Genomic DNA, 25,819 nt, shown 5'->3' on the forward strand with positions numbered 1-25,819 from the left:
CCCCCCCCCTCCCCCCGACCTCCCTCCAAACAAAAAACACTGTACCTAGACAATTCTATATTAATGTTTTATTCTTAGTTTCAGTTCTATACTATAATTTGAAAAATTATTCAAAAAATATTTTTGAAAAAGAGTTACAAAAGACTTCTCGAATTGATTTCACAAAACTATAACTATTAATTTTTATTAATTTTTATTTATATTGAATTACTACACAACATGGATTTTTAAAATAATATTTCATGGTCCGGTGAGTTTATTTATAGGTATCCAAAGAATATAAATAGATTTTATTTGTTAAATCTTGTAGATAATGTCACGTCAAAAAAGAAACATTAAATGCAAAGATAAAATGAGGAAATAATATTTTGAGAAAATTACACTTTTCATTCCTAAGTTATACGATAATTGTAGGATTCGTTTTTAAAGTGTTGATCATATATACTTACTTTCGTCCATAAGTTATTATTGGTGTTGCACTTTTCGTTCCTTTACTAACAAAATATTAGGGACGAGATTTACAAATTTAATACTCCATATAACTCATGGACAAAAAATGAGCATTAAAAATTAATAAAATGGTGAAAAGTACAACGCAAATGTACTTAGGAGCAAAAGGTGAACACGACCAAGATTTAGGGACGAATTTTACAATTATCTTAAAACTTAATGACAAAAAGTGAAATTGTTTCTAAATATTTTCTTTGAATTATAATAGATCAGAAGAATAATTAAGAGCAATAATAACTAATGTGAGATAGTGCTCGTATTGTTTAAGGCATTAATTATTATCAATAATAATAACCTATAAAAATGAATTATTGTATAGGTACTTACTTGCATTTGTTATCGAAAGGGCAACTATCCCAACTTTGGGGAATGTTCAATTCAGAATACTACATATATCAAACATGTCGATTAAAATAATGCTAAAAAGTCTATTAGAATTACAATAATTGACCCAGTAATGACTTCAACATATTATTTGTAGAGATACACTTATATTGAGAAATTTTTAATACATTGTTTCAATAATTGTGTGATGAGTTTATAGTAATTATTTAATTAATTTGTAGTAGTGAGTTGATGGACATGAAATAATGATTGATAGATATATAATAGTGAATTAGTGACTTAATAGATTTGTATTTTGCAGTAGTGAATTAATGGACATGTAGTAGTGATTTGATGTACCTACAATAGCAAATTAATGGACTTATAATCATAAGAGTATCTACACAGCAAATCATTTGGGTTTATGTCAGTATAAAAACTTAATGCTGCTTTAGTGAATTGGTGTAGAGGCCAAAATGAGAAGAGATAATTCTCCTGCAAAAATTTGGTTCATGTCAGAAATGAGCAGAACAAATTAAAAAAAAAAAACGCCTGAAGTGCGCGTTTGGGCGCACTTCGCGCCCGCTGGGGCGAGATAACTCCACTAATAAGGATGCTCTAAGTTGATGAATCTACTGTAATGTCTTGATGAACATTCAATAGTGATTTGATTGGTATGTAGTAGTGAATTAATGAAAATGTAGGTTCATTAACAAATTTTGACAAAAAAAAATAAATCAGTATAGGTGTTAAAACACCCGATTTAGCAATCATAAAAAATCATATAGGAAAGTGCATCTATCGCTTTTGAGTATAGATGATTGAGCAACGAGTATCGTATATCACAGAGACTACGAGTACTACTAATTACTATTATTTTATTATCTAGCAACAAATGTATCATGCGAGAACAATTAATAACAATAAAAAACTAATCAACCCAGGTAACACTTGGAAATTCAAAAGCAAAAATGGCAACTTTATCCCATTTAAATTAAGTTTGGTGTCATCCCTCATTATTTTAATTTTTAAATGCCGTAGGGAGTAGAGGAATCTTCATTTCATTTCAATTATGCTCTACATGCAATGGGATCTAAAGTTTGAATGTCTTTTGATTTAATAGTGTAATTAGGAGACATATATGGATTCTTAGAAATATTCAATTTGGTAGTGGTCTTGTCGTTGGCATCATATCCCATCCTTTGGAAGACCGAATGTATTTGTGGTGATCTTGTCGTTCGCATCCGGCGCTCTTTGTAAGAACTAATTTGATGATTTAGTATTGGTAGAATAATATATCACGGAGTATATGATAAAAGGTTCAAGTGATTATTTAATGAGTATTAGTTGATTTTAGGTAAAGATTAAGAACACTTGTGGAATAGTTGGGTAACTTTAAGTTGTCGAGTGGCTTTCACTCATCCAGTTAGATTATTATTCTTGACTTGACTTATTATAAAAACAACTCACTATCCAAATGAAAGATGATCGTAACTAAAATTTGAGTTATTGATAGGATGGGAAAAACTAATGTATCCATAAAGGTTAATGTGCATATAGGGGATACTTCTGTTGAGTGAGTTTGTGCTTTCATTTATAAAGTGAGAATCACAACAAGCCTAACTATTTAATAGACGTTTTAAAGTCATTTAAAATTTTGAAGGTTTTAAACGTTTGTTGTGACTTACAACAAATGTCTAAAGTTTCTAAATTAATTATATAATTTTTTCCTGGTGTAGCCTAGGGTTTTTATGGTCGAACATAGGTGACTGTACTAATCTCCTCGCTGGATTGTAGTTAAATTAATTATATAATAATGTCACTATATATGTAACTTTAGGTGTATTTCTCTTTTTAATGACAACAAGCATGTATGGTTATACTTTTATGTGTAACTAGATCATGCCATATTTTAACCATCTACAACTAAGGGTGTATTCAATCAAAACTTTTAAAGACTTTTAAAATGATAGATTTTAAATAACTTTTGTAGAATCTTTCTAGACTTTTCTAGAATCGTTTAAACTTTCATCAACTTTATAGGAGTCTATAAAAATTCGTAGGACAAATATTTATAGACTTTTGCAAACGTTTTCATATTAAAAAGTCTACAAAAATCATTAAAACTTTAAATTGAATACACCCTTGCAAACATTCCATAACTTTTATTAATACATTATTTATAATTTTATTATAAAAATATATTTTTATAAATAATAAATAAATTAATGTATTGCAAAAAAAAAATATTGATGGTCACAAAAATAGAGTATATTGTACACAAAGAAAATGCTAGTACATAATGAAAACTATAGGAATGGAGAACTGAAGACAAAAGTATGGATATAAAATCAAATTGCAGAATGCGCCTACCGATCAGAGTATATGTGCCTTCCTAGTAACTCATGCCAACAAATTGTTTGTATCACTAACAAAGTTCATGGGAATTGAACATGAAACATAATTCCTAGAAGGATTAGATGCTACATAATATACATAAAAGAAAAAGGATAAGTCGTGTTAGTTCATGAGAATTGAATATGAAACATAATTCCTGGAAGGATTAGATGCTACATAATATACATAAAAGAAAAAGGATAAGTCATTGCTATTAGGCCTTCCCCTATTGTTATTGTTAGAGAAATAGAGAAATTTTGAAACAATAAAATTTAATGCTTGGATTTTTATCAAATGGAAAGGGGTTCTTTGGGTGAGTTCTTCCTCCTGCAAATTCGGAGTTTTGGCAGGGTTTAGTGGGCCCCACTAGGAGAGGTTACCGTGAGGCGCAGTTTTAACGCATAGGAGGACGCGTGCCTGCCTGGGCGCGTAATTTTTTTTTTATTTGTCAGTTTTTGTTTTGTATTTTTTTTTTCCTTTTCTTCTTTTTTCCTCCACTCTCATTTTCTCTTTTCTAATCATATTTACAAAAACTCCTCAAAAACACACCAAAATTTTAACTATTGAGGAAGGCCTTAGTAGGTAAGCAAACAATATGTCGCCCGTGCTCGCCGACGGTGACTTCACATATGTATAACTTCAACTCGCCGACGATGTCGTTTTTGCAGACTCTGACTATACTGTAAAATTTGATAGAAATTGATGAAAAATTTGTCTTATTTAGATATAGGAAAAAATTTCTAGAGAAAGTTGTGAAAAGTTTGGGGTTGGAAGGTTGGATTTTCATATATTTATATTAATGAAGAAAAAGTCTATAGAAATTCTATTCTGATAGAGTCTAAGAAAGTTGATAAGTTTTTGAATATCTGTATACTTTTAAAGACTTCTGAAAAGTCTGAATCGAATACCTGTAGACTTTTAAAGAGTCTTCAAAAGTTTAAATTGAATATCGCCAAACTTTTAAAGTCATTCGATTCAGACTTTTGAAAGTCATGATTGAATACACCCCCTAACTTTTGAAAGTCATGATTGAAAATTTTTAAAAGTCATGATTGAATACACCCCTAAGGTTTTATGTATAGTAAATGAGAGTATTGTAATATTTTATTTTTAATTCACATTCAATGATATTTTTTGTAATAAAATATTAAATGTTGTTGAGTTTGGGGTGACCATTTCTTCAATTAATAATTAATGTATTTTTCGTTCTTAATAACATATCAAAATGGTTGATAATTTGATATAACCATCCAACTGAATCTGAACATATCAATTTCAATTAGTTATTTTAGTTACTTTTTTTTTTCTTTCCAAACCCAAACTTATTTAAATTGAAATTACATCATTTTACATTTGTACTAAATTACTATTGGTTATTAGATAACCAGGATTGTTATTTGTGCAAAATCGAAAAAAATTTGAAATAGAGCAAGACAGATGATTCATTTTGGTATTTTAGCTACACTTTTTCCTAAGTAAGAATCAAAATTTATGTGCCAGTCAAATCCTAATTAGTTTTACAGTTGAAAATACCAATGCTATATATAAAACTACATAATAATAATAATAACATGCATTGACAATTCAATTGGTCATAGGGGTAAAATTTTGAAAGAAAAATTAGTGATTGAGTCTCATAGCGGCAATGTAGGAGCAACCTTTGTTAATTAGATTAGATGTTCTGTCGGGGCGTGGGGTTCTGTTATCAATTTCATTGCTTCTTTAGAAATTTTGAACTATAATTGAGTCCATTAATGTTGGTATATTTTATAGAAACACTTTATTTTTAAATTAATGGTGTACAGTTCTAAAATTACTAATATTATATTATTTTTAAAGCACAAATCTTATTTTATTAAAATTTTATAAAGAGTAGCATTGTAAACTAATAACTTATTTTAAACTCATCCATATTTACCAAATACAAATAGCTTATTTATAATTTAAAATAAGTTATAAGTTTAGTTAACTATAAATCTTAAGTTTAACATTTTTCTTTGATTGAAAGATAGTTTTCAATAGAAAAACTAAACATGCCAATTTTGTACCAAAAAGGGTGCAAAAGAGCATTATTTCCTTTTTGATTCACTGCATACATTAAAAATATGGGCAAATTATACCATGGATCAGGGTCTATATTGCATTGTAAACTTGATCAAAAAATAACTTTCATATTCTATATATGTAGTTAAGCATTATGTACTGTACCTGACAATTTCTTTACATATAGCTATCATATTATGCATAAGCAATTATCATGTTATTTGTTAATATGTACAAAAATCGTTAACAGAATGTACAGAATGTGTTATATGAAGGTATAAAATTTTTGTATTAGAATTCACAATACAATATAAACTTTGGTCCATGATATAACAATTGAAAAATAGGTGTATTAGTTTGAATTGAATGTTAAAATTTTGGTTGGATATATATGATAAGAGAACAATATTTATTTTTAAGACAAATTTGGTAACAAAAGAAGTGGTAGAAAGTAGCATTAGTTCCTCTTTGATTCATCACTAAGTGTATATATATATATATATATATAGATAATAAATAGGTGTATTAGCTTGAATTTGGTATTTGCTAGCACACGCACGTAGCCAGCCAGCCACGCACCCTCTCTCTGGTGCTCTTCTGTCTTCACATTTTTTTTTTTTAGAATTTTTATTTCGCGTCTCTCTCTGGTTCAAGAATTCCATTTCTTTTGATTTTATTTAAAAGGAGTGGAATAATCAAGAAAATGAAAAGAAGAGAGGGACTTTTGGAGAAAGAGAAAGGGAGAGAGAGGATGAGCACATCCTCTGTTTTCTTCTTCTACATATAAAATCCGTATGTATGCATTATAGCTAATCTGCATATATATGCCTGTTGTTTAGATCTCGGTTTCATCTTATTTTTTCTTCGGAATGGTGAGAATTCTAGGAAAGATTCAATCTTTTTGTTGTTCTTTGCTTGATGCATAGGAAGGATTCTGTCTGTTTTTTTGATTTCCCTTCATTTTCTGGTTTTCTGAGCTCTGATCTATTTGAATTGCGGATTTCCAGAGCTGTTGGATTGGGGTTTGATTGATGCAACAGGGATCCAATGTTCCTGGATTGAATCTAACGTTTCCCAATCAGTATTTGCAGCTGAGGTCTGCCTGATTTTTCTAGGTAAGCTCTAAACTTTGCTTCATCATTGGGTTTCTTATTCACATTTGCTTGTGCATATATTCATTTCCTGTGTTGGTATCTCTTGAATTTCCTGGATTTGATTTTTGCCTACTTTTAGATGATCTTGTATTCTTGTCACTCAATTTCATTCTGGTGCATTCAATTCTGCTATCTCGTTAAGGATATTTATTGTGATTTAATAGATTGTTCCACTAGTCATTCTAATGATGCTTGTGATTACATTACAAGATACCATTTTTCTTCTCTTGAATGAAGTGATTGATTTATTATGATTGTAGAATGATGGAGTCGGATCTCGGTAAGGTATTTATTGGTGGGATATCTTGGGACACCGATGAGGAATGTCTCAAAGAGTATTTTAGATCTTATGGAGAAGTGGTGGAGGCTGTAATCATGAGGGATCGCAATACTGGTCGTGCTCGTGGTTTTGGTTTTGTCATATTTGCTGATCCTGCAGTTGCTGAAAGAGTTGTCAAGGAGAAGCATATGATAGATGGGCGAACCGTAAGTAGTATCTGATGCAAAACCTTCTATGAATGACATTGGAATGAATTTTCAGCTAGTCTAATGACTCCAGTTTTAGTCAATTGAAACTAAACTTGTCTCTTTCATTTTGTGAAAATTCGGCCTATTAGAATTTTTTACAGCTCAAAATTAGGAAACAGATTAAAGATTTGGTGTTTTTTAAGAAGTAGGAGTAATTAATTATGCATAACTGCAAATGGATACAGAAGGACTTATTGTCAGCATGGAAAATGTATGCATCTCAAAGATTTATTTCTTTAATTTTGTTAATGGATGTCATCTCTACTTTCTCACATTTTGCATTGGCTTTTATATTCAGGTTGAAGCAAAGAAGGCTGTACCAAGGGATGACCAAAACATGATAAATAGAAACAATGGTGGAATTCAAGGATCTCCGGGTCCTGGACGCACTAAAAAGATATTTGTAGGAGGATTAGCATCTACTGTCACTGAGAATGACTTTAAGAATTACTTTGACCAGTTTGGTACAATTACAGATGTTGTAGTGATGTATGACCACAACACTCAACGCCCGAGAGGGTTTGGATTTATAACTTATGATTCGGAGGATGCTGTGGAACGGGCATTGTATAAGACCTTTCATGAACTCAATGGTAAAATGGTTGAAGTGAAGCGTGCAGTTCCAAAAGAGCTGTCTCCAGGGCCTAGCCGGAGCCCTCTGATTGGATACAACTATGGTCTTACTAGACCCAACAATTTCCTCAACAATTACGCACAGAAGTATAATCTGAGTTCAATTGGAGGCTACGGGGTAAGGGTTGATGGTAGGTTTAGTCCAGTTTCCAGTGGTCGTACAGGGTTCTCTCAATTTGCTAATCCTGCTTATGGAATGGGTATGAATTTGGACCCAGCTTTGAGTCCTAGCTTTGCTGGTGGTTCCACCTTTGGTAGTAGCCTTGGCTATGGGCGGGTTCTGAGCCCATATTTCAGTACCAATTCAAGCAGATACAGCACTCCAATCGGATATAATATGGGCAGCAACCGTGGGGATTCACTTTTGAGCTCACCAACAAGGAACATGTGGGGAAATGGGGGCCTTAATACTTCTCCAACTGCCAATAGCTCTGGTTCATTTTTGACCTCTGGTAGCTTTGGAGTTTTTGGAAATAATGGTGCGAATTGGGTGTCATCTATTTCTGCTCCGGTTGGGGGAAATTCTTCTGGCTATAGTGGTGGGAATGTTGGATTTAGGGGCGAAGAGAGCAATTATGGGTTGGGATCCGGAGGACTTGGAAGAAATAATATAGCAGGTGTTGCCACAGCATCATTTGCTGCATCTAATGGTGCTTACGAGGGGTCTTATGGGGATTTCGATCGCAGTGCTTCGATGTACGGTGATCCAACTTGGCAAGCTGTATCTTCTGACCTGGATGCTTCTGCTTCTTTTGGATATGGACTCAGAAGTTCCGGAGATGCTTCTGCCACCTCTGAAGGTTATGTTGGAGGCTATAGTATTGCAAATAGAGGTAACTCCATTTCAATTCGATTCGATTCTCTCATCTGTTAAGTATAGTAATCTAGATTCTCTTTCATATGTGTTTCTTAAGTCTTAACTTCTCAACTCAATGTATTTTTGGGTTACAATATTCTTAAACTAGATGCTTAATTCTTAACTTCTTCACTCAAGGTATTTTTGGGTCATAATATTCTTACACTCCCTACATGTTTTTCTTTGCCTTTGCTCACCGCATTCCATCACTAAAATTACCTCTAGCTAATCTCATAGTTTTGAGAATTAGTCTGCTTTTCAACTTTGTGAGCTTTCAATTAGGAAATAATTTTGGTGCCCAAGCTGAATAAGGATTAAGAGTGAGAATGTAGGGGGCAACACCAGCTAAGTTGGTCAGACGGTTGACTTGTTAACCGCAAGGTTACAAGTTCGATGGCCTATTGGCCTTCTTGGTTTGAGCTGGTTAACTGTGGGCAACCAAGACTGGTTTACCTCAAGGAGTCTTACTCTCGGGTAGTGGCTGCGAGTTGCCCTTGCCACCTTTAGAAAAAAGAGTGAGAATGTAGATTGAAGAATGATATATGTATCGGTATTCTATCACACCTTACAGTATGTACTGGGAATGATATATATAGTACACAAATAGAATTGTAATAGAACTATATAACCTAGAGAAATACTTGTACATGGACACAATAGTATACCAAGTGAGAACATAAATTGAAGAAGAATATATGTATTAGTATTCTATCACACCTTACAGTACGTACAGGGATCGATATATATACTATGTGAAGAGCCCGGGGCGTGGGGGGCCCTTAGGGTTGGGGATTCAACCTTTGGGAGAAGAAGGGATCGATATGTATACTATGTGAAGAGAATTGTAATAAAACTATATAACCTAGAGATATACTTAATTGACATCCTAAAACAGATTCTGATTAAGAATTTGATGTTCGGAATATTCACTTTCAAGAACACAGTAGTTGCATGACTTGTGATATCTTCGTCAAGATGGTTACTTGTATTGAGGGATAACTCTTAAGATGGATGTACGAGCTTACTTGACACTTATTTTATAAATGTTGCAAATGAAATAAATCTCACCTCACCCCGCCCCCAATAACTGGAGTTTAGATAAGGTGTTAGAAAGGATATTTGAACTGTTAAAGCCAACTCAGCACCTGCTTATGTTGAACAAAATAAAATAAAACTTTGTTTTTGAATACAATTTATAATGCCGCCCTCTACTTAACATTGCTCTAAAAGTTGTGTTGTAATAATGCATTTCATGATGTCTTAAAGCATCTCGCATATGCAACTTGACTTACTCTTCCTGTTTCCTCTTCTCTTTTATTGATCTTTTCCCGGTGTCCTATTCTAACCCCACAGATTCTAAAAACCGGAAATTCTTTTATCATTATATTTTTCAGGAATTGCAGCATAGGTTTTCATTATTTGGATACATGAAATTAATGTTTAGGAGAAGGGACTGCAATGAGAGACGTGGGTCTTGAATATCTATTATCATATCCCTCTCGGAATACAATGAAAATTGATAGTGCAGAGCTAACAGTGGCATCGTCTATAAAAGGGTGAACATACAGACATTCAGAGAGAGCAAGTTTAAGGGATTTTTGTTTTAAAGTTTCGAATTTTAGTTCCATTATCAGCATTTAATGATGTAAATCGAACTGGAAGATAGACTCATGATGATATGCCTTGCCGATGTGCTGCTTATGAAGAAACAGGCGAGTACCCCGGGTACAGCATTTAGAGGTAGATTATTTTGATTATTACATATTCATTTTTTGTTTTTTTTTTTTTTTGTCTAAAACTTATTGTCCATTTTAGTGATCATACCAGACCAGCAAAGTTTGGTATTTGTTTGTGGTTGCTGCTGCTTATTATAGTTTTGTGGATTCTTGTCTCTGGGATTGTTTGTGCCAGAGAAGTGTTTGATTTATAAGTGTGGAAGAAGGGATACCATTTAGGGTCCCCATTGAATGAATAAAAGACTCCAAATATTCTCATCATTCATTTACCATTTACCATTTACCATTTACCATTTACCATTACAGATTGTGTAGACAACAATATATTTCAAGTTTTAATTCACTTTATTTTCTCCATTGTTGTTGCATAACTATGGTCTTGTCTTTTTTATTCTTGTCTGGAATAATATTATTTTTATATTTATTTTATTCTTTATTTCTTGATTTTTATGTGATTATTAGTTTTAGAGATAATTACATTTTTCGTTCTTAAGCTATAGATTAAATGTAAGTCTTTTATTATTGTAAGTTACAATTTTGGCCTTAGTCATGTAAGTCGACCAAAATAGTTATTAGTGAAAGTTATTCTTTTGGTTCTTAACATATTTTTGAAAGATAAAAATAATTACTTTTGTGGCTAATTAAAAGCTAAAATCATGCCAAAGACCTTATGATCCCGCGGCGGCTAGGGCTGTTAACGAATTGAACATAAACGAACAGATGCAGATTTTAGGTGTTCGTGTTCGTTTGTTAAGGATTTTGAAAATCCTGTTCGTGTTCGTTTGTTAAGCGTTCGTTAGTGTTCGTTAACGTTCGCGAACACGTTCACAAACATTTCCATTTACGTTCGTGAACACTTAATAACCAAACACTTGCACATGTTCATGAACACGATTTATTCTTGAACAATAAATACCAAACACTTGCACATGTTCATGAACACGATTTATTCTTGAACAATAAATAATCTACGTTCACGAGCAATTATATAAACGAATACTAAACAAACATTATTAAACACGATTTATTCTTGAACAATAAATAATCTACGTTCACGAGCAATTATATAAACGAATACTAAACAAACATTATTAAACGAATGTGTGTGTGTTTCTAAACATGTTTGTGAGCATTATTAAACGAATACTAAACAAACATAAACAAGCTTGTTTTAACACACTAAGTGGTAGGGGACTAGCCAAATAGTTTGCTCCATACACCTGGGTGGGGATCGAATCCCCAACCTCATACTTAAGGGACGAGGTGCTAAACCACCACACCAACCATGTTGGTTGACTCAAATTATAATCTATGACAATTAAAGATTAACTTACTCTCTAACTTTGCACTAAAAGTGCAATGATCCCTTAATTTTAAGTATGGATAATCACGGGTGGCTGTAAATTAAGTCAGAGCATGAAATGTGAAGTTTTAAAAGTCGTGAAATGTGCATAGAACAAACAAACCCTATAAACCGCACTTGACCACCCCTTGGGAGATCATATTTTAATATTTAGAATGAAATGAAACCTCAAATCTTAATAACGCGAGTCACGGGAGTATGTAATGGTGGAGGGACAGGCACATTGATTACGGGAAATTTGTTTGTAGGACCAATGACAACTTTAAACTTTGCCGTAAATAAGGTACATTTGTCAAGACAGTTGTATCTCCATTTTTTATTTTTATTTTTATTTTTTCACTTTTCAATGGGAAAACAAGAAAAAAAAAGATTAACTCGGCGGCTTTCCAATCTCGATACACTGTTTAAATGCTAGTTTAGAACATTTATACTTTAGCATGTTTATATTATTATTTTTTTCCTTACTATGTTAAAATGTTTTTAAAGATAAAAGATAAAATAAATTCTTCAACTATTTATGAAACTAGCTTGATCTGCAATATTTAATGTCTTTAGTAGTCTTTGTCAGATAAATTTGAATTTTGCTTGGATCTTTTCAAAAGTCTTCTAGCTATCTGACAAGTATGTACCTTGTAACTTGTAGCCTCTAATTTTGACTTTCTTACACTTTCTCCTAATAGTGTGAATATTTGACTTATTCACTTTTTGATAAGACAAATCAAATATTTCTTTCAAATAATTCATCACCGTGATTCTTGCTTGAGCTTAAATAATTCCACCGCAAAAATCTTTAACTTTTTCGCAATTAAAATCAGCTTCAAGTAAAAATATTTGATTTTCCTCCTTCGAATTTCTTCTCGCCAGAAGGTCATCTTGTTTTCCAATTTTTGTGTGTGTGTGGGAGGGGGGGGGTGGGGGGTTAACATTTCATCCTAAAGCACAGTTTGCCTCATCAAAAATTAAATACACTTTTTCCTAACATGGGAGACAACGATACGATCCTGTGTGTAGAAATTTTTTTTAAAACCCTAAGAGCATTAACTTAGCCTTGGCTTATAGGGTTACCAAGAAATACTCAACGCTTTTTGCTATCTAATGGTCAAATTTACCACTCACTTCATGCAAGGAATGAAGGCTAAGAAACACTTTTCATGCCTAGCCATAACGAAACAAAAGCACATGTCCCTCACCAATTTTCTAGTTCAGTAGCATACAAAGGTGGTTGTGGTTGAAGGCCAAGGATGGATGAACAAGTCGACCATCACCATGTTTATACATGCACTAAGAATCGGAGACTTGTATATGGATTTTAGAAAGAAAATCCCAAAATGCTTAGTGGCAATTATGGCAAAGGCACATCAATATGCCAAAGTGAATGAGGCAAACCATGTTAAATGGCAAGATGGGAAAGGAGCAACTAAAAAATATCAAGTGGATGAACTTGGGAAAACAAACAAGAAGATGTCATATTGGCCCAAAGATCAAAACAGGAAGACTTCCGGAGCAAGCTCAATGATACTAAGCAGGTCCCTAAGGTTGTTCTTGTCAATACCTCTAACACTCTTGACAGCACGACTAAGTGAAATATTGGCCTACGCCGATGAGTGCAACATGGGTTGGTTATCATCTTCACCTCCGGTAGAATTCATCAAGACAGATAAATGAAAATATTATTAGACCCTATTGACAATATGGTCATGCCATGGATGAGTACCTTTTCATATACCTCTCCCATACCTCAATTTTCTTTGAATGGAGTCAAATGAGCAGGTTACCTGCCATATGTTCGGTCACTATTTGAACTAGATTGGGTTAGTCTGATTAAATTTTGGATTAAAGTAAGTTGGGCCAATTATGCATTCACAAGAGTGCAAATAAGTTTTCCCAATTAAATGGGTTTGGAGTAAATCAGACATTGACGGCAAAGTGTCCTGTTTCTTAAAACTGGATTCCATTCCATTCCATATATACAACACAGAAGCTAGGAATCCAAGGCAAAGAATATTACAAGCTGGAGGCCTCTTTTTCTTTTCAAGGACAACATTGTCACAATACCAAGCAACCTGTCAGAATTATAGCCACCATTTTCCACCGAAAGCAGACTGCAACATAACCAATTTAATATTTAGCACAACAGTTTCTTTTTCTTTCTTTCTTTCTTTCATTATTTGAATATTACTGACTCTATTACAATGTAGTATATGTATATACATACTTTTTCAACCTATTAAAGCACAACTTCCTTTTGAGAGAGTCACAGAGGTGCCATTGAGCTACAAGCTACTTCGCATATTTAGCACAACAGTTAAAACCTGAAATTTCACAAACAGCTCCCCAGAAATCTTGAATTCTTAGGCTATTCACATATAATGGCAGAAAACCAGAATCCAAGAGATCTCCAATGGGTTATGGAGGCAATGAAATCTGGCAATCTCAGCCTGCATAGTGTATCTTTCTACCTTTCCCAGCCAGATTCATGCTGTCATCAAGAAACAGAAAGTTCCATGAACATTAAGATATCCAAACAAAACCTTCCCCAATTCTCCATCTTTCTTGAACTTCTAACAACATGCAATGGCACCCACTCCTCCTTAACAAACCTGGAGTTTCAGCAGGTGCAATGGGAGATTGAGCAAGTGCGAAAGCTCGGGCTGCTTCTGCAGAACAACTCGGGCGTTAAGCAACTGGTTTTTCGAAGAAACCGGTTCAGCACAGAATGCCTATCTGAGCTATCAGAGATTGTGAAGAAGAATGGAGGGATCAAAGAAATCATGCTCTCAGAATCCAGCATTGGCCCAGCTGGGGCAGCTTTTCTCGCTTCAGCTCTCAAGTTTAATGGAGCCTTAGAAGAGTTGCAGATTTGGGAAGACTCCATTGGGTCAAAAGGTGCAGAAGAGCTCTCCAAGATGATAGAAGTGAACTCAACCTTGAAGCTACTCACAATCTTCGACTCGAGATCAATCACTGCAACGCCTCTCATTTCAGCCGTTCTAGCCAGGAACAGGAGCATGGAAGTCCACGTGTGGAGCGGGGAGAACAACGAGAAAACTTCAAAAGTGGTAGAATTCGTGCCAGAGAACAGCACGCTTAGAATTTACCGCCTCAACGTCTCAGGCACCTGCAGGGTTGCTTGTGCTTTGGGGCTAAACTCAACTGTGAAGTCACTCGACATGACAGGCGTGAGGCTCAAGTCTCGTTGGGCGAGGGAATTCCGGTGGGTTCTAGAACAGAATCGGTGCCTCAAGGAGGTGACATTGTCGAAAACAGGCCTGAAAGATAAAGGAGCTGTTTATATTGCAGCTGGGCTGTTCAAAAACCAAACCTTGCAGAGCTTATATGTTAATGGAAACTGTTTTGGAGGAGTGGGTGTCGAGCATCTACTTTGCCCGCTCACCCGCTTCTCCACCCTGCAAAATCAAGCAAACATTACTCTCAAGTCAGTAACTTTTGGAGGAAAAAAGACCAAAATTGGTAGAGATGGGCTGGCAGCAATTCTGCAGATGTTAACAACCAACCAAAGCCTTACCCGCCTCGGGATTTATGATGATGAGAGTTTAAGGCCAGAAGATATATCCAAAATCTTCAGAAGTTTGGAGAGGAATGCTACACTTAGGTGTTTATCTCTGCAAGGCTGCAAAGGCGTCGATGGTGAAACGCTTCTGCAAACAATAATGGACATCTTACAGGTAAATCCTTGGCTCGAGGAGATTGATCTTTCAAGAACACCATTGCAGAGTTCTGGGAAAACAGAAGGAGTGTACCAGAAATTGCATCAGAGTGAAAAGACTGATCCAGAAATCGATTTGCTCAAAGACATGGCCATGACAGTTCCCAAGAGCTGTAGGGTGTTTCTCTGTGGCCAAGAACATGCTGGTAAGTGGTAACTCTCTAAAATGTTTCTCGAATCAAGCAAAGTTCATGGTTCTTGTTGAGTTATAAAAATATAAGTTTTTTTTTTTTCTCATTCTGCAGGCAAAAATACACTGGCAAATGCAATATATCAGCAGTTTTCTTCTCCAAAGCTGCCCTACATTGACCAAGTAAGAACTCTTGTGAACCCAATTGAGCAAGCAGTTAGTAGACCTGTAGGAATGAAAATAAAAACATTCAAAGACGACGGCACAAAGATCTCAATATGGAACCTCGCGGGACAGCATGAATTCTATGCACTCCATGACCTCATGTTTCCCGGGCATGGAAGTGCATCCTTTTTCTTAATTGTATGCAGTTTGTTCAGAAATCCTAACAACCGGGAACAAAAAACCCCGAACGAGATTGAAGAAGATCTGCAGTACTGGCTGAGGTTTATCGTGTCCAACTCGAGAAGAGCATTGCAGCAGTGCATGCTACCAAATGTGACCGTGGTGCTTACACACTACGACAAAGTCAATCAGGCTTCACCAGACCTACAGGCCGCTGTGAATTTAATTCAAAAGCTAAGAGATAAGTTTCATGGTTTTGTTGAGTTCTACCCGACTTTATTCACTGTCGATGCAAGATCATCTGCATCGGTGAGTAAACTAGCCCATCACATCAGGAAAACGAGCAAGACAGTTCTCGAAAGGGTTCCACAAGTTTACGAGCTCTGCAATGAACTCATTCAAATTCTATCAGAGTGGAGAGTGGAGAATCACCACAAGCCAGCAATGAAGTGGAAGGACTTTGCAGATATATGCCAAGTCAAGGTTCCATCTCTAAGAATTCGTTCGAGACTTGATAATACAGAGAAGGTAGAAATGAGGAGAAGGGCGGTGGCTACTTGTCTTCATAACATAGGGGAGGTTATTTACTTCGATGAACTCGGGTTCCTAATCCTGGATTGTGAGTGGTTTTGTGGTGAGGTACTTGGTCAGCTAATGAGATTAGATGTCAGAAAGCATAGTTCAATTGAAAACGGTTTTATCAGCCGAAAACATCTAGAGAGAATTCTTAAAAGTAGCTTAGATAGCCAGATTCCCGGGATGGGATCCAAGGTTTTCGAGAACCTGGAAGCCAGTGATCTCGTGAGAATGATGCTGAAACTAGAACTGTGCTATGAACAAGACCCCTCAGATCCCAATTCACCGTTACTATTCCCATGTGTTCTTGAAGAAGGGAGAGGAAGACCACAAAAGTGGCAGATAAACGCACCTGACTGCATTTATGCAGGAAGACACCTCGAGTGTGATGACACAAGCCATATGTTCCTAACGCCAGGCTTCTTTCCCCGCTTACAGGCAAGACTACTTCTCGGTTCTACTTATCTCTTTTTCTTCTTTTTTTGGGAATTTAACTCGAAAGCATAGATCTATACATTCAAGAACATAGAATAAAAGAAAAGAATCATTTTTTTTTTTCGATCCAGGTACACTTGCACAACAAAATGATAGGATTGAAGAGTCAATATGGAGCAACATACAGCCTCGAGAAGTACCTGATTTCAATGAGCATAAACGGCGTCTATGTGCGCATAGAGCTTGGAGGTCAACTGGGATACTACATCGATGTGCTTGCTTGCTCCACGAAGAACCTAACAGAAACTCTCAGACTCTTTCAGCAGCTCATAATACCGTCAATTATGAGCTTATGTCAAGGCTTCACGTTAACAGAAAGCATCCTTCGACCAGAATGTGTCAGAAACCTGACACCCCCCAGATACAGAAAAACGCAATTTCTGGCTGTTCAACATTTGAAGCAGACGTTGCTCTCGGTTCCTGCTGATGGTATGTATGATTATCAACACACGTGGGACGCAGTGGCTGATTCTGGGAAGGCCATATTAAGAGAAGGCTTTGATTTTGCTCGAGACCTCTTATCAGATGATGATTTTCGGGAAGTACTTCACCGCAGGTACCATGACCTGTACAATCTTGCTGTGGAGCTTCAAGTCCCACTGGAAAACAACCCGGATCATGCCAGTAATGAAACTGAAAGCGCGGTTGAGCCTTCTTTTGCTGGGATTGCCAAGGGCGTTGAAGCTGTTCTGCAAAGACTAAAGATCATTGAACAAGAAATCAGGGATGTAAAGCAGGAAATTCAAGGGCTCAGATACTATGAACACAGGCTCCTGCTCGAGCTGAACCACAAAGTGAACTATTTAGTGAACTATAACGGCCAACTTCAAGAAAGAAAAGTACCAAATATGTTCTACTTTGTGAGGACTGAGAACTTCTCACGGAGATTGGTTACCACCATGATCTCGGGCATGAATGCTCTTAGACTGCACATGTTATGTGAATTCCGGAGAGAAATGCATGTAGTCGAAGATCAGATTGGCTGTGAAATGATGCAGGTTGACAACCGGGCAGTGAAGAGCCTGGCACCCTACATGAAAAAGTTCATGAAACTCGTCACTTTTGCTATGAAAATCGGAGCACATTTAGCAGCAGGGATGGGAGAAATGATACCAGATTTGAGCAGGGAAGTCGCCCACCTACTCGACTCTCCACTTCTCTATAGCGCAGCAGGTGCAGGCACAGCTGGAGCAGCGGGTGCAGCCATGGCTGGAGCAGCAGGCGCTGCTGCATTTGGACGAGGTGACAGGAACCGGGGATCAAGGGACATTCAGCAAGATCTCAGAACAGCACAGCAGTGGGTTTTAGACTTCTTAAGGGACCGGAGATGCTCTACTGGAAAAGATATTGCAGAGAAGTTTGGATTGTGGCGAGTTAGATACCGAGATGATGGCCAAATCGCGTGGATCTGTAGAAGGCACATGCACATGAGAGCAAATGAAGTAATTGAAGTACCAATTTGAAGATATGTTGTAGGAAACATGGGCAGACACCTTTGTAGTTCTTTCCAAAAACTTTAGTTATGCAATACAAATATGATGATACACTAATGTATATTTTGAAAACAATAAGGATAGATATTAGGAAGTAACTAAAAACATCTGCAATGAAACAAAGGTTGTACAACATACATGTTATGACATTGGTTCTATCTCTAAAACATTCAACATAAATTAGGTAAAATCACAATTCTTAGAAGACTTCATGTTTTACTAATAACATCAGTTTCATCCTAATTGCTCAAGTCACTTGTTTGCATAAACCAGTAAAACACAAGCTCAGAAGTCAGAAGAAAGCCCTGCTCCCATAAAACACTCGCTGGCCTGCACTCTTCGGAGTTTGAGATTTCTCTGAAGTTGAATTCCCGGAACTGGTTGGTTCACTATCGATGTCTAGTGGAAGCTTCATCTTTGCCAATGACTCGGTGAATTGCTGCATGCTTTTCATGTACATATCCACAATGTCCTGCTGCACCACCTTTGGCTCTGGCTCGATGTTTACTGTGACAAGTGGCTTCGTAAATGCATTGATTTCAGTATCGAGACCATCTAACTTCTTCTCTTCGGGGCATTCCTTAGGGGGTGAAACGTGCTCGTCATTTGGAAACTTCGAACCTTCTGGAGTTGCAGAAGACTGAGAACTTGCAGGAAGTGAAGCCAATGGGGACTCGTTGGTTGACACACTGCTTGGCGGGGAATCGTGCTTTTTATAATGGTGGGAATCAGCAGGTCCAGCTGGAAGAGTCTCCTCGACATGAACATCTAACTCTGAACTGGGCTGATTCTCAGTGTCGGAAGAGACCAAGCTATCTGAGCTCTGGGTTTCTAGATTCGTACTTTGAATGCCATAATACTCAGAAACCATCAAATCATTTTCACACACTATTTTAGGATCTGGAAACTCAATTTTTTCCAACTCACAAGGTAAGAACTCGGGAACTTGAGTGTCCTGCAGAGTTTTGTTAGTCGCTGTAGATGCGGGCAGAACTGGAATGGAAATGACTTCTGGCGACTCCCCACTGTACGAGAGGGACAACTTTACAAATCCTGCAGGGGAATGGAAAAGATCGGTTGATGAGAGAGGGAACTCGTCTTCCAACTTCCCATTCTCAACGAGAACCTTGGACAGAGGAACTAAAGCAAAGCCAAGCAATTGATCTTCCAAATAATTCCTCACTCTGCTCATCATCCATATCTCACACTTGAGAGAACATTCAGTGGTACGGACATTCAGCTGAAGATTGTCATTGAAAACTGGATTTTGCCCACCACCGTTAATAATTTTTGTGGGGAGTGCACTTTCGGGATCACTCGTCAGGCAAAGCTTAGCATAAACATCTTGCTTGTGATATATGCAGATATTATGAATGTCCCTAGCCTGGTGTACATAGACATCTAGAACACCAATGAAATTATCCCCTTTTCGAGCAGAAATTCCCCTGGATAGATCACCAGTGTCCTTTAAGAAGTCAATCTTCTGCTTCTCAGGTTGAGTTAAAAAAGTGGATTCCTTGTATGGTGACACAACAGATTGAGGTGAATCCATGATGATAAACCAAAACACACTTGACCTGGGAAATGGGAAAACACAGAAAAAGAAGTTCAAAATTGGGATAAACAAAGAACTCCCATCCAATTTGGGAAATTCACTTTTCTACTTCTTATTCCCAGGAAACAAAGGCTATAAATAGAAGAGAATCTCAGAAGTTCATCACAATCAAAGGCTAAGAACTAAAGTCAACCACTCAAGAAAAGCCATCAATCAATAAGAACAATATAACTGGTCCATGTCCAAGTTAAACCTAAATTAAACAGCTTTCTAGAAGCAAACCACTTATCCAAACCCTAAATTTAGCTAGAACAAACAAGACCCAAAGGCTAAACCCCAACAAGAGTCAAGAAACACTGTATCATCATTTACCAAACAATTTACTGGTATATAATCAACAACACATATACATGATAAGCACAACCATCACAGAATCAAGGGTCAAAATCAAGAACAACATAAAACCCAAAAATGGAAACTGCCCACTTTAGCTACCTCAAATTCCAGATCTCAACTGAAAGCACAATTACGGAGAAACTACCAAATACAAATTAATCAGATAAAGATCACAACAAGTAAAAATAAATAAAAAGTACAAAAAGAAACAAAATATCAGAAAAGCATCCACCTTTACCCGCTTTATCAGCAATAAACGAAGATAATCAGGAACAGGGGACTGGCGTCTTTTACTGAAGCTCCAAGACGAATGATATTCAACTCAAGATCAAGAAATGAACAGACATAGAACTGGAACCCAAGAACAAAAAAAAGGCAGTAAAATTAAAATAGAAGTATATTTTCTTGCCTTGAGCTCCCAAGTGAACTCGATTCGTGGAATCTTTAGGTGGAATGGAGGATCCGAGAAAAGACCCGGTGGGACTGAAGTTCAGAGTTTGCAGGAAATTATGGCAGTGGGATTGATGGTTGTCCTGGACCTCTGTCGTCGAATGTTGAGCCCCCTATACTTTTCTCCCTTTTTTTTATATTAAAAAAAACACAGTAAAAACAATAATTAATTTATTGTTTATGCAGCAGTATTATACCATATCAAAGTTGAATCTTCAAACTCCAATGTCATCACAGCCGACGAGACGTCGTTGAGTCAAAGCCGTTAATATATCTGGCGTGAAAAACGTTATTTATATTTACTTTTTTTTTTTAAAACATATTTATATTTACACTGTTATGAAGTGATAATTTTATGAGAACCAATCTCATATGAGTTTATGAAAATCGATCTTATGCATTAAAAAATATATTTATAAATAAGATTAATTAAAGAATTAAAAACATGTTTGTGCATATGGAGTATTTTTATGTGTGCATATTAAACATGTATTGTGTGTAACATAAAGACATGCTTAATATGTACATGCACATCATAATGTTTCATATGCATATTCACGTTTTTAATTCTTTCAATTAATCTCATTTATAAATCAATCTTTTTAATTCATCAGATTGATTCTCATGTTTGTTGTTATTATTATTATTATTATTAAAGTGAATTGAAATTGTAGGGATGTAAAAAAAACTAATGAGTGAATTACAATTATGATGATATGATGAAACTATGATCTACTTTTAAACAATGCCTATAGGGAAAAAAGTGGTTTAGAGAAGATAAAAATGAGATTATTGTAAAAAAAAAAAAATATATTTAGATGCTTTGTTAGGAAGAATGAAAGATAAAAAAGGAATGAGACATCAAATAATAAAAAATACTTGCACAAAGAACATAAATACTTAATATATAAAAAAAATATGGATACACATGCATGCATACACCCAACACATACTACAAATATAAATATGCGCAGATACGTGTGTATAAATTAAGTGTTTTATCGATCTGTGTTATACTCAAAAGATATTATATTATTGTTAAATGTACGGATCAGATTAACATGTTTTGACACCTTTGAGAATATGCAAATTTATATATAATTATAGTATGTAACACCAAAATGGGAGAAGATCGAGTATAATGTTGGTTTGGGTTGAGTAGGTGAAGGACACAAAATGGTGTTCAAAAAGTGATGAAGTGCACCATTTATTTAATACTTAATAACAAATTAAAATACCTAAAACGCAGAGAGTGGCGGTGCGGTGGCTTCATGCTCAAAATAAATAAATAAATAAATATATATATATATATATATATACCATGAAATGAGATCAGAAGCTTCAGTTTGTCTAAAATGTTGTATAGCGCAACTTTCATAACATAATGTATAAAAGAAGATGTAACAAAAAAACAAACATAAATGAAAGGTATAACCTCATTTACACTTATATTAATTAAATTTGAAAAAAGTATTAAATTAATATCCTAAGTTTTAATGAATAATGCAATTATATTTCCTAGTTGAAAAAGTTCTTATTACACCTCCCAAATTGACAAAATAGTGCGATTTTGTCATAATATCATAATGTTATCGCGTTCTCTAGATTAATACTTTATATTGACTAAGTTAACACGTGGCATCCTAAGAATTATTTTTCTCAAATTTTTAGTGTATTTTGAAATTTTATTTAAAAAATATACGTTCCCGTGTTTGCATTTTTTCCATTTGTCAATATATACTCTTATCTTCTTTTATAATTGTGTCCAACAACTCTTTTTAAAAGATACGGAGGAGAAGATAGAAGATATTTTTGAAGATATTTTCTTCTTCCTTTTATCTCATGGTTATGGTATTTTGATCATGAATGTAGTTAAATCTTTTACTTTTTTTTTTTTTTTTTTTTTTTTTTTTTTTTTGCTTTACTTCGAGCCTCCCCTTTTAGTTTAGTTTTATTAGTCTCTAAATCTTTTTTAATATTTACATTTTTTTTTAGTAATACTATATTTTCTCTCTCTCTGGTAAAAATATCTCTTACGATGAATCAAGTCTTTCAATAACAATACTATTTTATTTATAAACCTCTAATATTTTGTTAAGTCTTCTAATGGAACGACTAATTAACTCTTATGTTGAAAGAAGTTTTATATATGCTCAAGCAACTCTTTGGTTAGTCCATCTCTTCTAATAGCTTGATTCTTTTATTAGAGTGAGTCTACTTTCTTTTTCTTCTATAATGTGATACGTAGTATATCTCTGTTACCATTTTAAATAGGTGGTCACAAGATCAAGCTTCGATAGTAGGATATTAATTCTTTGGGCTGAAAAAAGATTGAGAATGTGTAAAACAGTCGCAAATTATATTGTGGACCATGGTCCACAGTGCATTGTGAACCATGATCATTACTGATACTACAGTTGTGTTGAACGGATAGTGTAGTTGTGTTGAAAAGATACTGCAGTTGTGTTGAAAGGAAACTGCAGTTGCGCAGAACAGAGACCGTTCATCCGTTCAACACAACTTCAGTATCCTTTCAACATAACTGCAGTATTCGTTCAACATAACTGTAGTATCAGTTCAACACAACTGCAGTTACAGACGGATGACACAGCCTCTGTTCCGCACAAGTGCAGTTCCCTTTCAACACACTTGCGGTATCTGTTCAACACAACTGCAGTATCAGTCATGATCCATGATCCACGGTATAACGACTGGTAAAACAGTCGAACATATATTAAATGTTTCAAAAAAATAAATTTAATAATTCGCATATTTAAACACTTTTTCTGATCAATAATCTTGCTCATAAAATGCGAAATTCCCTCACTCCCAAGGCACACTCCGACCTAAGAATATGGTGGAGGGACTCTTGACCACTAATTTGTTATGAGACTTTGCTAATATCTCATTTAAAAGTATATCTTTTAAGACTTCTAACGAATTCTTTTACCTTTTACGTGGACTTATAGCGTAGAATTTAATTATAACTTTTTATCTTCACAATTTTACAATTTTTTTTAACATGTAACTAATTGACTAATTTTATAATGCAACTATACAGTATGATCAAAATTTATTAATTATTGTTATAGTTAAAAGCATTGGTAGTTGATGGAATACGTCGTCCCTCAAGGGCTATCCCCACAAAGATTTGGAATTTCTTTGTCAAAAACAAAAATATTTGCCCACTGCTTATCCCAAATTCCAGGTTAGGTGGGAATCATAAAATAATTGTCCTGCCTTCCTTCACTGAAAATGATACGTAGTATTTAGTTATTTTCATGATTTGATTTTAAACGTCGAATCTCATTTTTAAAAAACAGGTCGGTCCATTAATGTCTTGCAATACAAAAATGAAAACAGCAAAAAAAAGTTAGTCTGTGAATTTATCACTTTTTAGAGTCGGGAGTTTGAGCCCTCTCTCGTATGAAAAAATTTATTTGACCTGACTGGCTAGTAGTTAACACTTTGTCTCTTAATTAGGTCGGCCTGATGAAAACGATGATTAGTCTGAGTATGGTACAGACTTAAATGTACTTCATATAGTTATAGTACACTCATGACACCTCATGATATGACCCAAAAAAAAGTCACTTTTTACTTATGATTAAATTCGTTATTTTAATAATTACCGAAAGATATAACTAATTTAATTGTATGTTCTAATTTTATTAGAGAAAGAAAATTATGATGTATTTTTCAATAAATTTGAATTAATCAAAGTTTATTATATCAGTATAAAATAAAAAGTGAAAATTTGAAAAAAAAAAAAAGAAAAAAAAAATCAACTTCAATTTAGAGAGTGGCGTGGAGACCCCACAATTATTGTAGTGATTGCTTTTAGATTTGGATTCATTAATTTAGGACTATGACTATTTGTTTGTTTGTTTGAACTATTGAAGATTAGCAAGTCAAGTGCCAACCTGACCCAATTTAATACTGGCATGGACTCCTCTTCTCTTTTTTTTTTTTCTTTTTTTTGAAGATTTAAATTTTATTAATGATCATTCATAATTTTAGAAAATAACTTTTTTAAAAAGAGAAAATTGTTATTATTATATCTTCATTGTACAATACTAAACTTATTCCTGTCACTAGTCACTACAGATGGTGCTTTCTTAATGGTGGTTGGGAGATGTAGAATTCAACCTTTTTGATTAATACGGACTATAATATTTATTCTTTACAAAAGCCACTACATTGCTACACGTGTCTCTCATATTTCACTCCGTATATAATAATAATAATAATTATTTGATAAGAACGTTACAAAACATACCATCTGCATTAGTAGAGAAGTCAAAATGTTTGACAGTATGAGAGATATCATATCCATAGGCTTCCACTAGCCTAGGCAGAAAATATATTATACCGGGATTTAGTTCACTGTTCATTAAGTAGTACGGAGTATTTGAAATAAGAAGAAAATATCTTATTTTATTTCCCTCTTATTTCTTTTTTATTGAATTACAATTATTTTTCCCCTAGTACTCATATTGCAACCAAATACACAGGGGCAAAAGTTTTGAAAACGCTTCCTACTTAAAACCTTATGAAATTACGTAATATGTTTCAAAATCATTTTCATAATTAAAAAAATAAATGCATTTCCTTTAAAAATTATTAAAGAATTAACATTTATGCATATTTTTAAAAAAATTACAAATTCACGTTTACATTTTTACATTTCACTCACATTTTATATCATGTATTTCTATGTGCTGGTATTTTTGGTTTATTGTTTTCAAGCTACACACCTCATTTAATAGTGTTATATTATTATGTGCATAGGACACTGGTCCAGTGAATGAGAAGTTTCAATTAAAGTTTAAGACTTGCTTCCAATGCTAAGAACGAGGTTTGATCACTGCCACAAAAATTAGCTAGGAGTTTGGGTTTGGGTTGAGTTCTTTGTCCACAAAAATATACAGTTTGATGTTCAATCTCGAAACTAGATTACCTTAATTTACCTCTTTGTATAGTAGGCCTAGGAGTAACTTCATAGGATTCATAATATAGTCCAACAAAGTTGAGAAACTTAAATTAATCCAAAAAAAAAAACAAAAAAAAAGGGGGCTGGGGTGGGGGGTGGGGGGGGGGGGGGTAAT

General features: G+C 34.8%; 3 protein-coding genes across 7 annotated transcripts; 2 read left to right on the plus strand and 1 right to left on the minus strand.

Moving 5' to 3' along the window:
* Positions 1 to 5,841: 5,841 nt before the first annotated feature.
* Positions 5,842 to 10,444, plus strand: LOC116010311 (heterogeneous nuclear ribonucleoprotein 1-like). 3 transcript variants are annotated; one of them, XM_031249663.1, is made up of 5 exons: positions 5,842 to 5,863; positions 6,282 to 6,389; positions 6,689 to 6,914; positions 7,255 to 8,422; positions 9,840 to 10,444. In XM_031249663.1, the coding sequence occupies exons 3-5, from the start codon at positions 6,690 to 6,692 to the stop codon at positions 9,851 to 9,853; spliced, it is 1,407 nt and encodes a 468-aa protein (XP_031105523.1). In that variant the 5' UTR covers positions 5,842 to 5,863; positions 6,282 to 6,389; position 6,689; the 3' UTR covers positions 9,854 to 10,444. The 3 variants fall into 3 exon arrangements, with proteins under 3 accessions (XP_031105523.1, XP_031105522.1, XP_031105521.1); XM_031249662.1 differs by lacking the exon at positions 5,842 to 5,863 and adding an exon at positions 5,946 to 6,066; XM_031249661.1 differs by lacking the exon at positions 5,842 to 5,863 and adding an exon at positions 5,961 to 6,146.
* Positions 10,445 to 13,782: 3,338 nt separating this feature from the next.
* Positions 13,783 to 18,472, plus strand: LOC116009858 (protein TORNADO 1). The gene is made up of 3 exons (XM_031249017.1): positions 13,783 to 15,417; positions 15,517 to 16,760; positions 16,889 to 18,472. The coding sequence occupies exons 1-3, from the start codon at positions 13,914 to 13,916 to the stop codon at positions 18,278 to 18,280; spliced, it is 4,140 nt and encodes a 1,379-aa protein (XP_031104877.1). The 5' UTR covers positions 13,783 to 13,913; the 3' UTR covers positions 18,281 to 18,472.
* LOC116009859 lies at positions 18,401 to 20,827 on the minus strand. Of its 3 annotated transcripts, none has more exons than XM_031249021.1 (2): positions 20,500 to 20,827; positions 18,401 to 19,887 (listed from the first exon to the last, which is right to left on the minus strand). In XM_031249021.1, exon 2 carries the CDS (start codon positions 19,860 to 19,862, stop codon positions 18,603 to 18,605), a length of 1,260 nt encoding a protein of 419 aa, XP_031104881.1. In that variant the 5' UTR covers positions 19,863 to 19,887; positions 20,500 to 20,827; the 3' UTR covers positions 18,401 to 18,602. The 3 variants fall into 3 exon arrangements, with proteins under 3 accessions (XP_031104881.1, XP_031104880.1, XP_031104879.1); XM_031249020.1 differs by having other exon boundaries at positions 20,494 to 20,827; XM_031249019.1 differs by having other exon boundaries at positions 20,671 to 20,826.
* Positions 20,828 to 25,819: the final 4,992 nt, after the last annotated feature.

Source organism: Ipomoea triloba, chromosome 2, assembly GCF_003576645.1.
Source record: "Ipomoea triloba cultivar NCNSP0323 chromosome 2, ASM357664v1".
NCBI classification, from domain to species: Eukaryota; Viridiplantae; Streptophyta; class Magnoliopsida; order Solanales; family Convolvulaceae; genus Ipomoea; species Ipomoea triloba.

What these genes read in the sequence shown, in the direction of transcription:
- LOC116010311 (XM_031249663.1), top strand. Translation starts at nt 6,690, where the DNA reads ATGATGGAGTCGGATCTCGGTAAGGTATTTATTGGTGGGATATCTTGG. An exon ending in ATATGATAGATGGGCGAACC is followed by an intron (nt 6,915 to 7,254) that starts GTAAGTAGTATC and finishes TTTTATATTCAG; the next exon opens with GTTGAAGCAAAGAAGGCTGT.
- LOC116009858 (XM_031249017.1), top strand. Translation starts at nt 13,914, where the DNA reads ATGGCAGAAAACCAGAATCCAAGAGATCTCCAATGGGTTATGGAGGCA. An exon ending in CTGTGGCCAAGAACATGCTG is followed by an intron (nt 15,418 to 15,516) that starts GTAAGTGGTAAC and finishes CTCATTCTGCAG; the next exon opens with GCAAAAATACACTGGCAAAT. An exon ending in GCTTCTTTCCCCGCTTACAG is followed by an intron (nt 16,761 to 16,888) that starts GCAAGACTACTT and finishes TTTTCGATCCAG; the next exon opens with GTACACTTGCACAACAAAAT.
- LOC116009859 (XM_031249021.1), bottom strand. Translation starts at nt 19,862, where the DNA reads ATGGATTCACCTCAATCTGTTGTGTCACCATACAAGGAATCCACTTTT.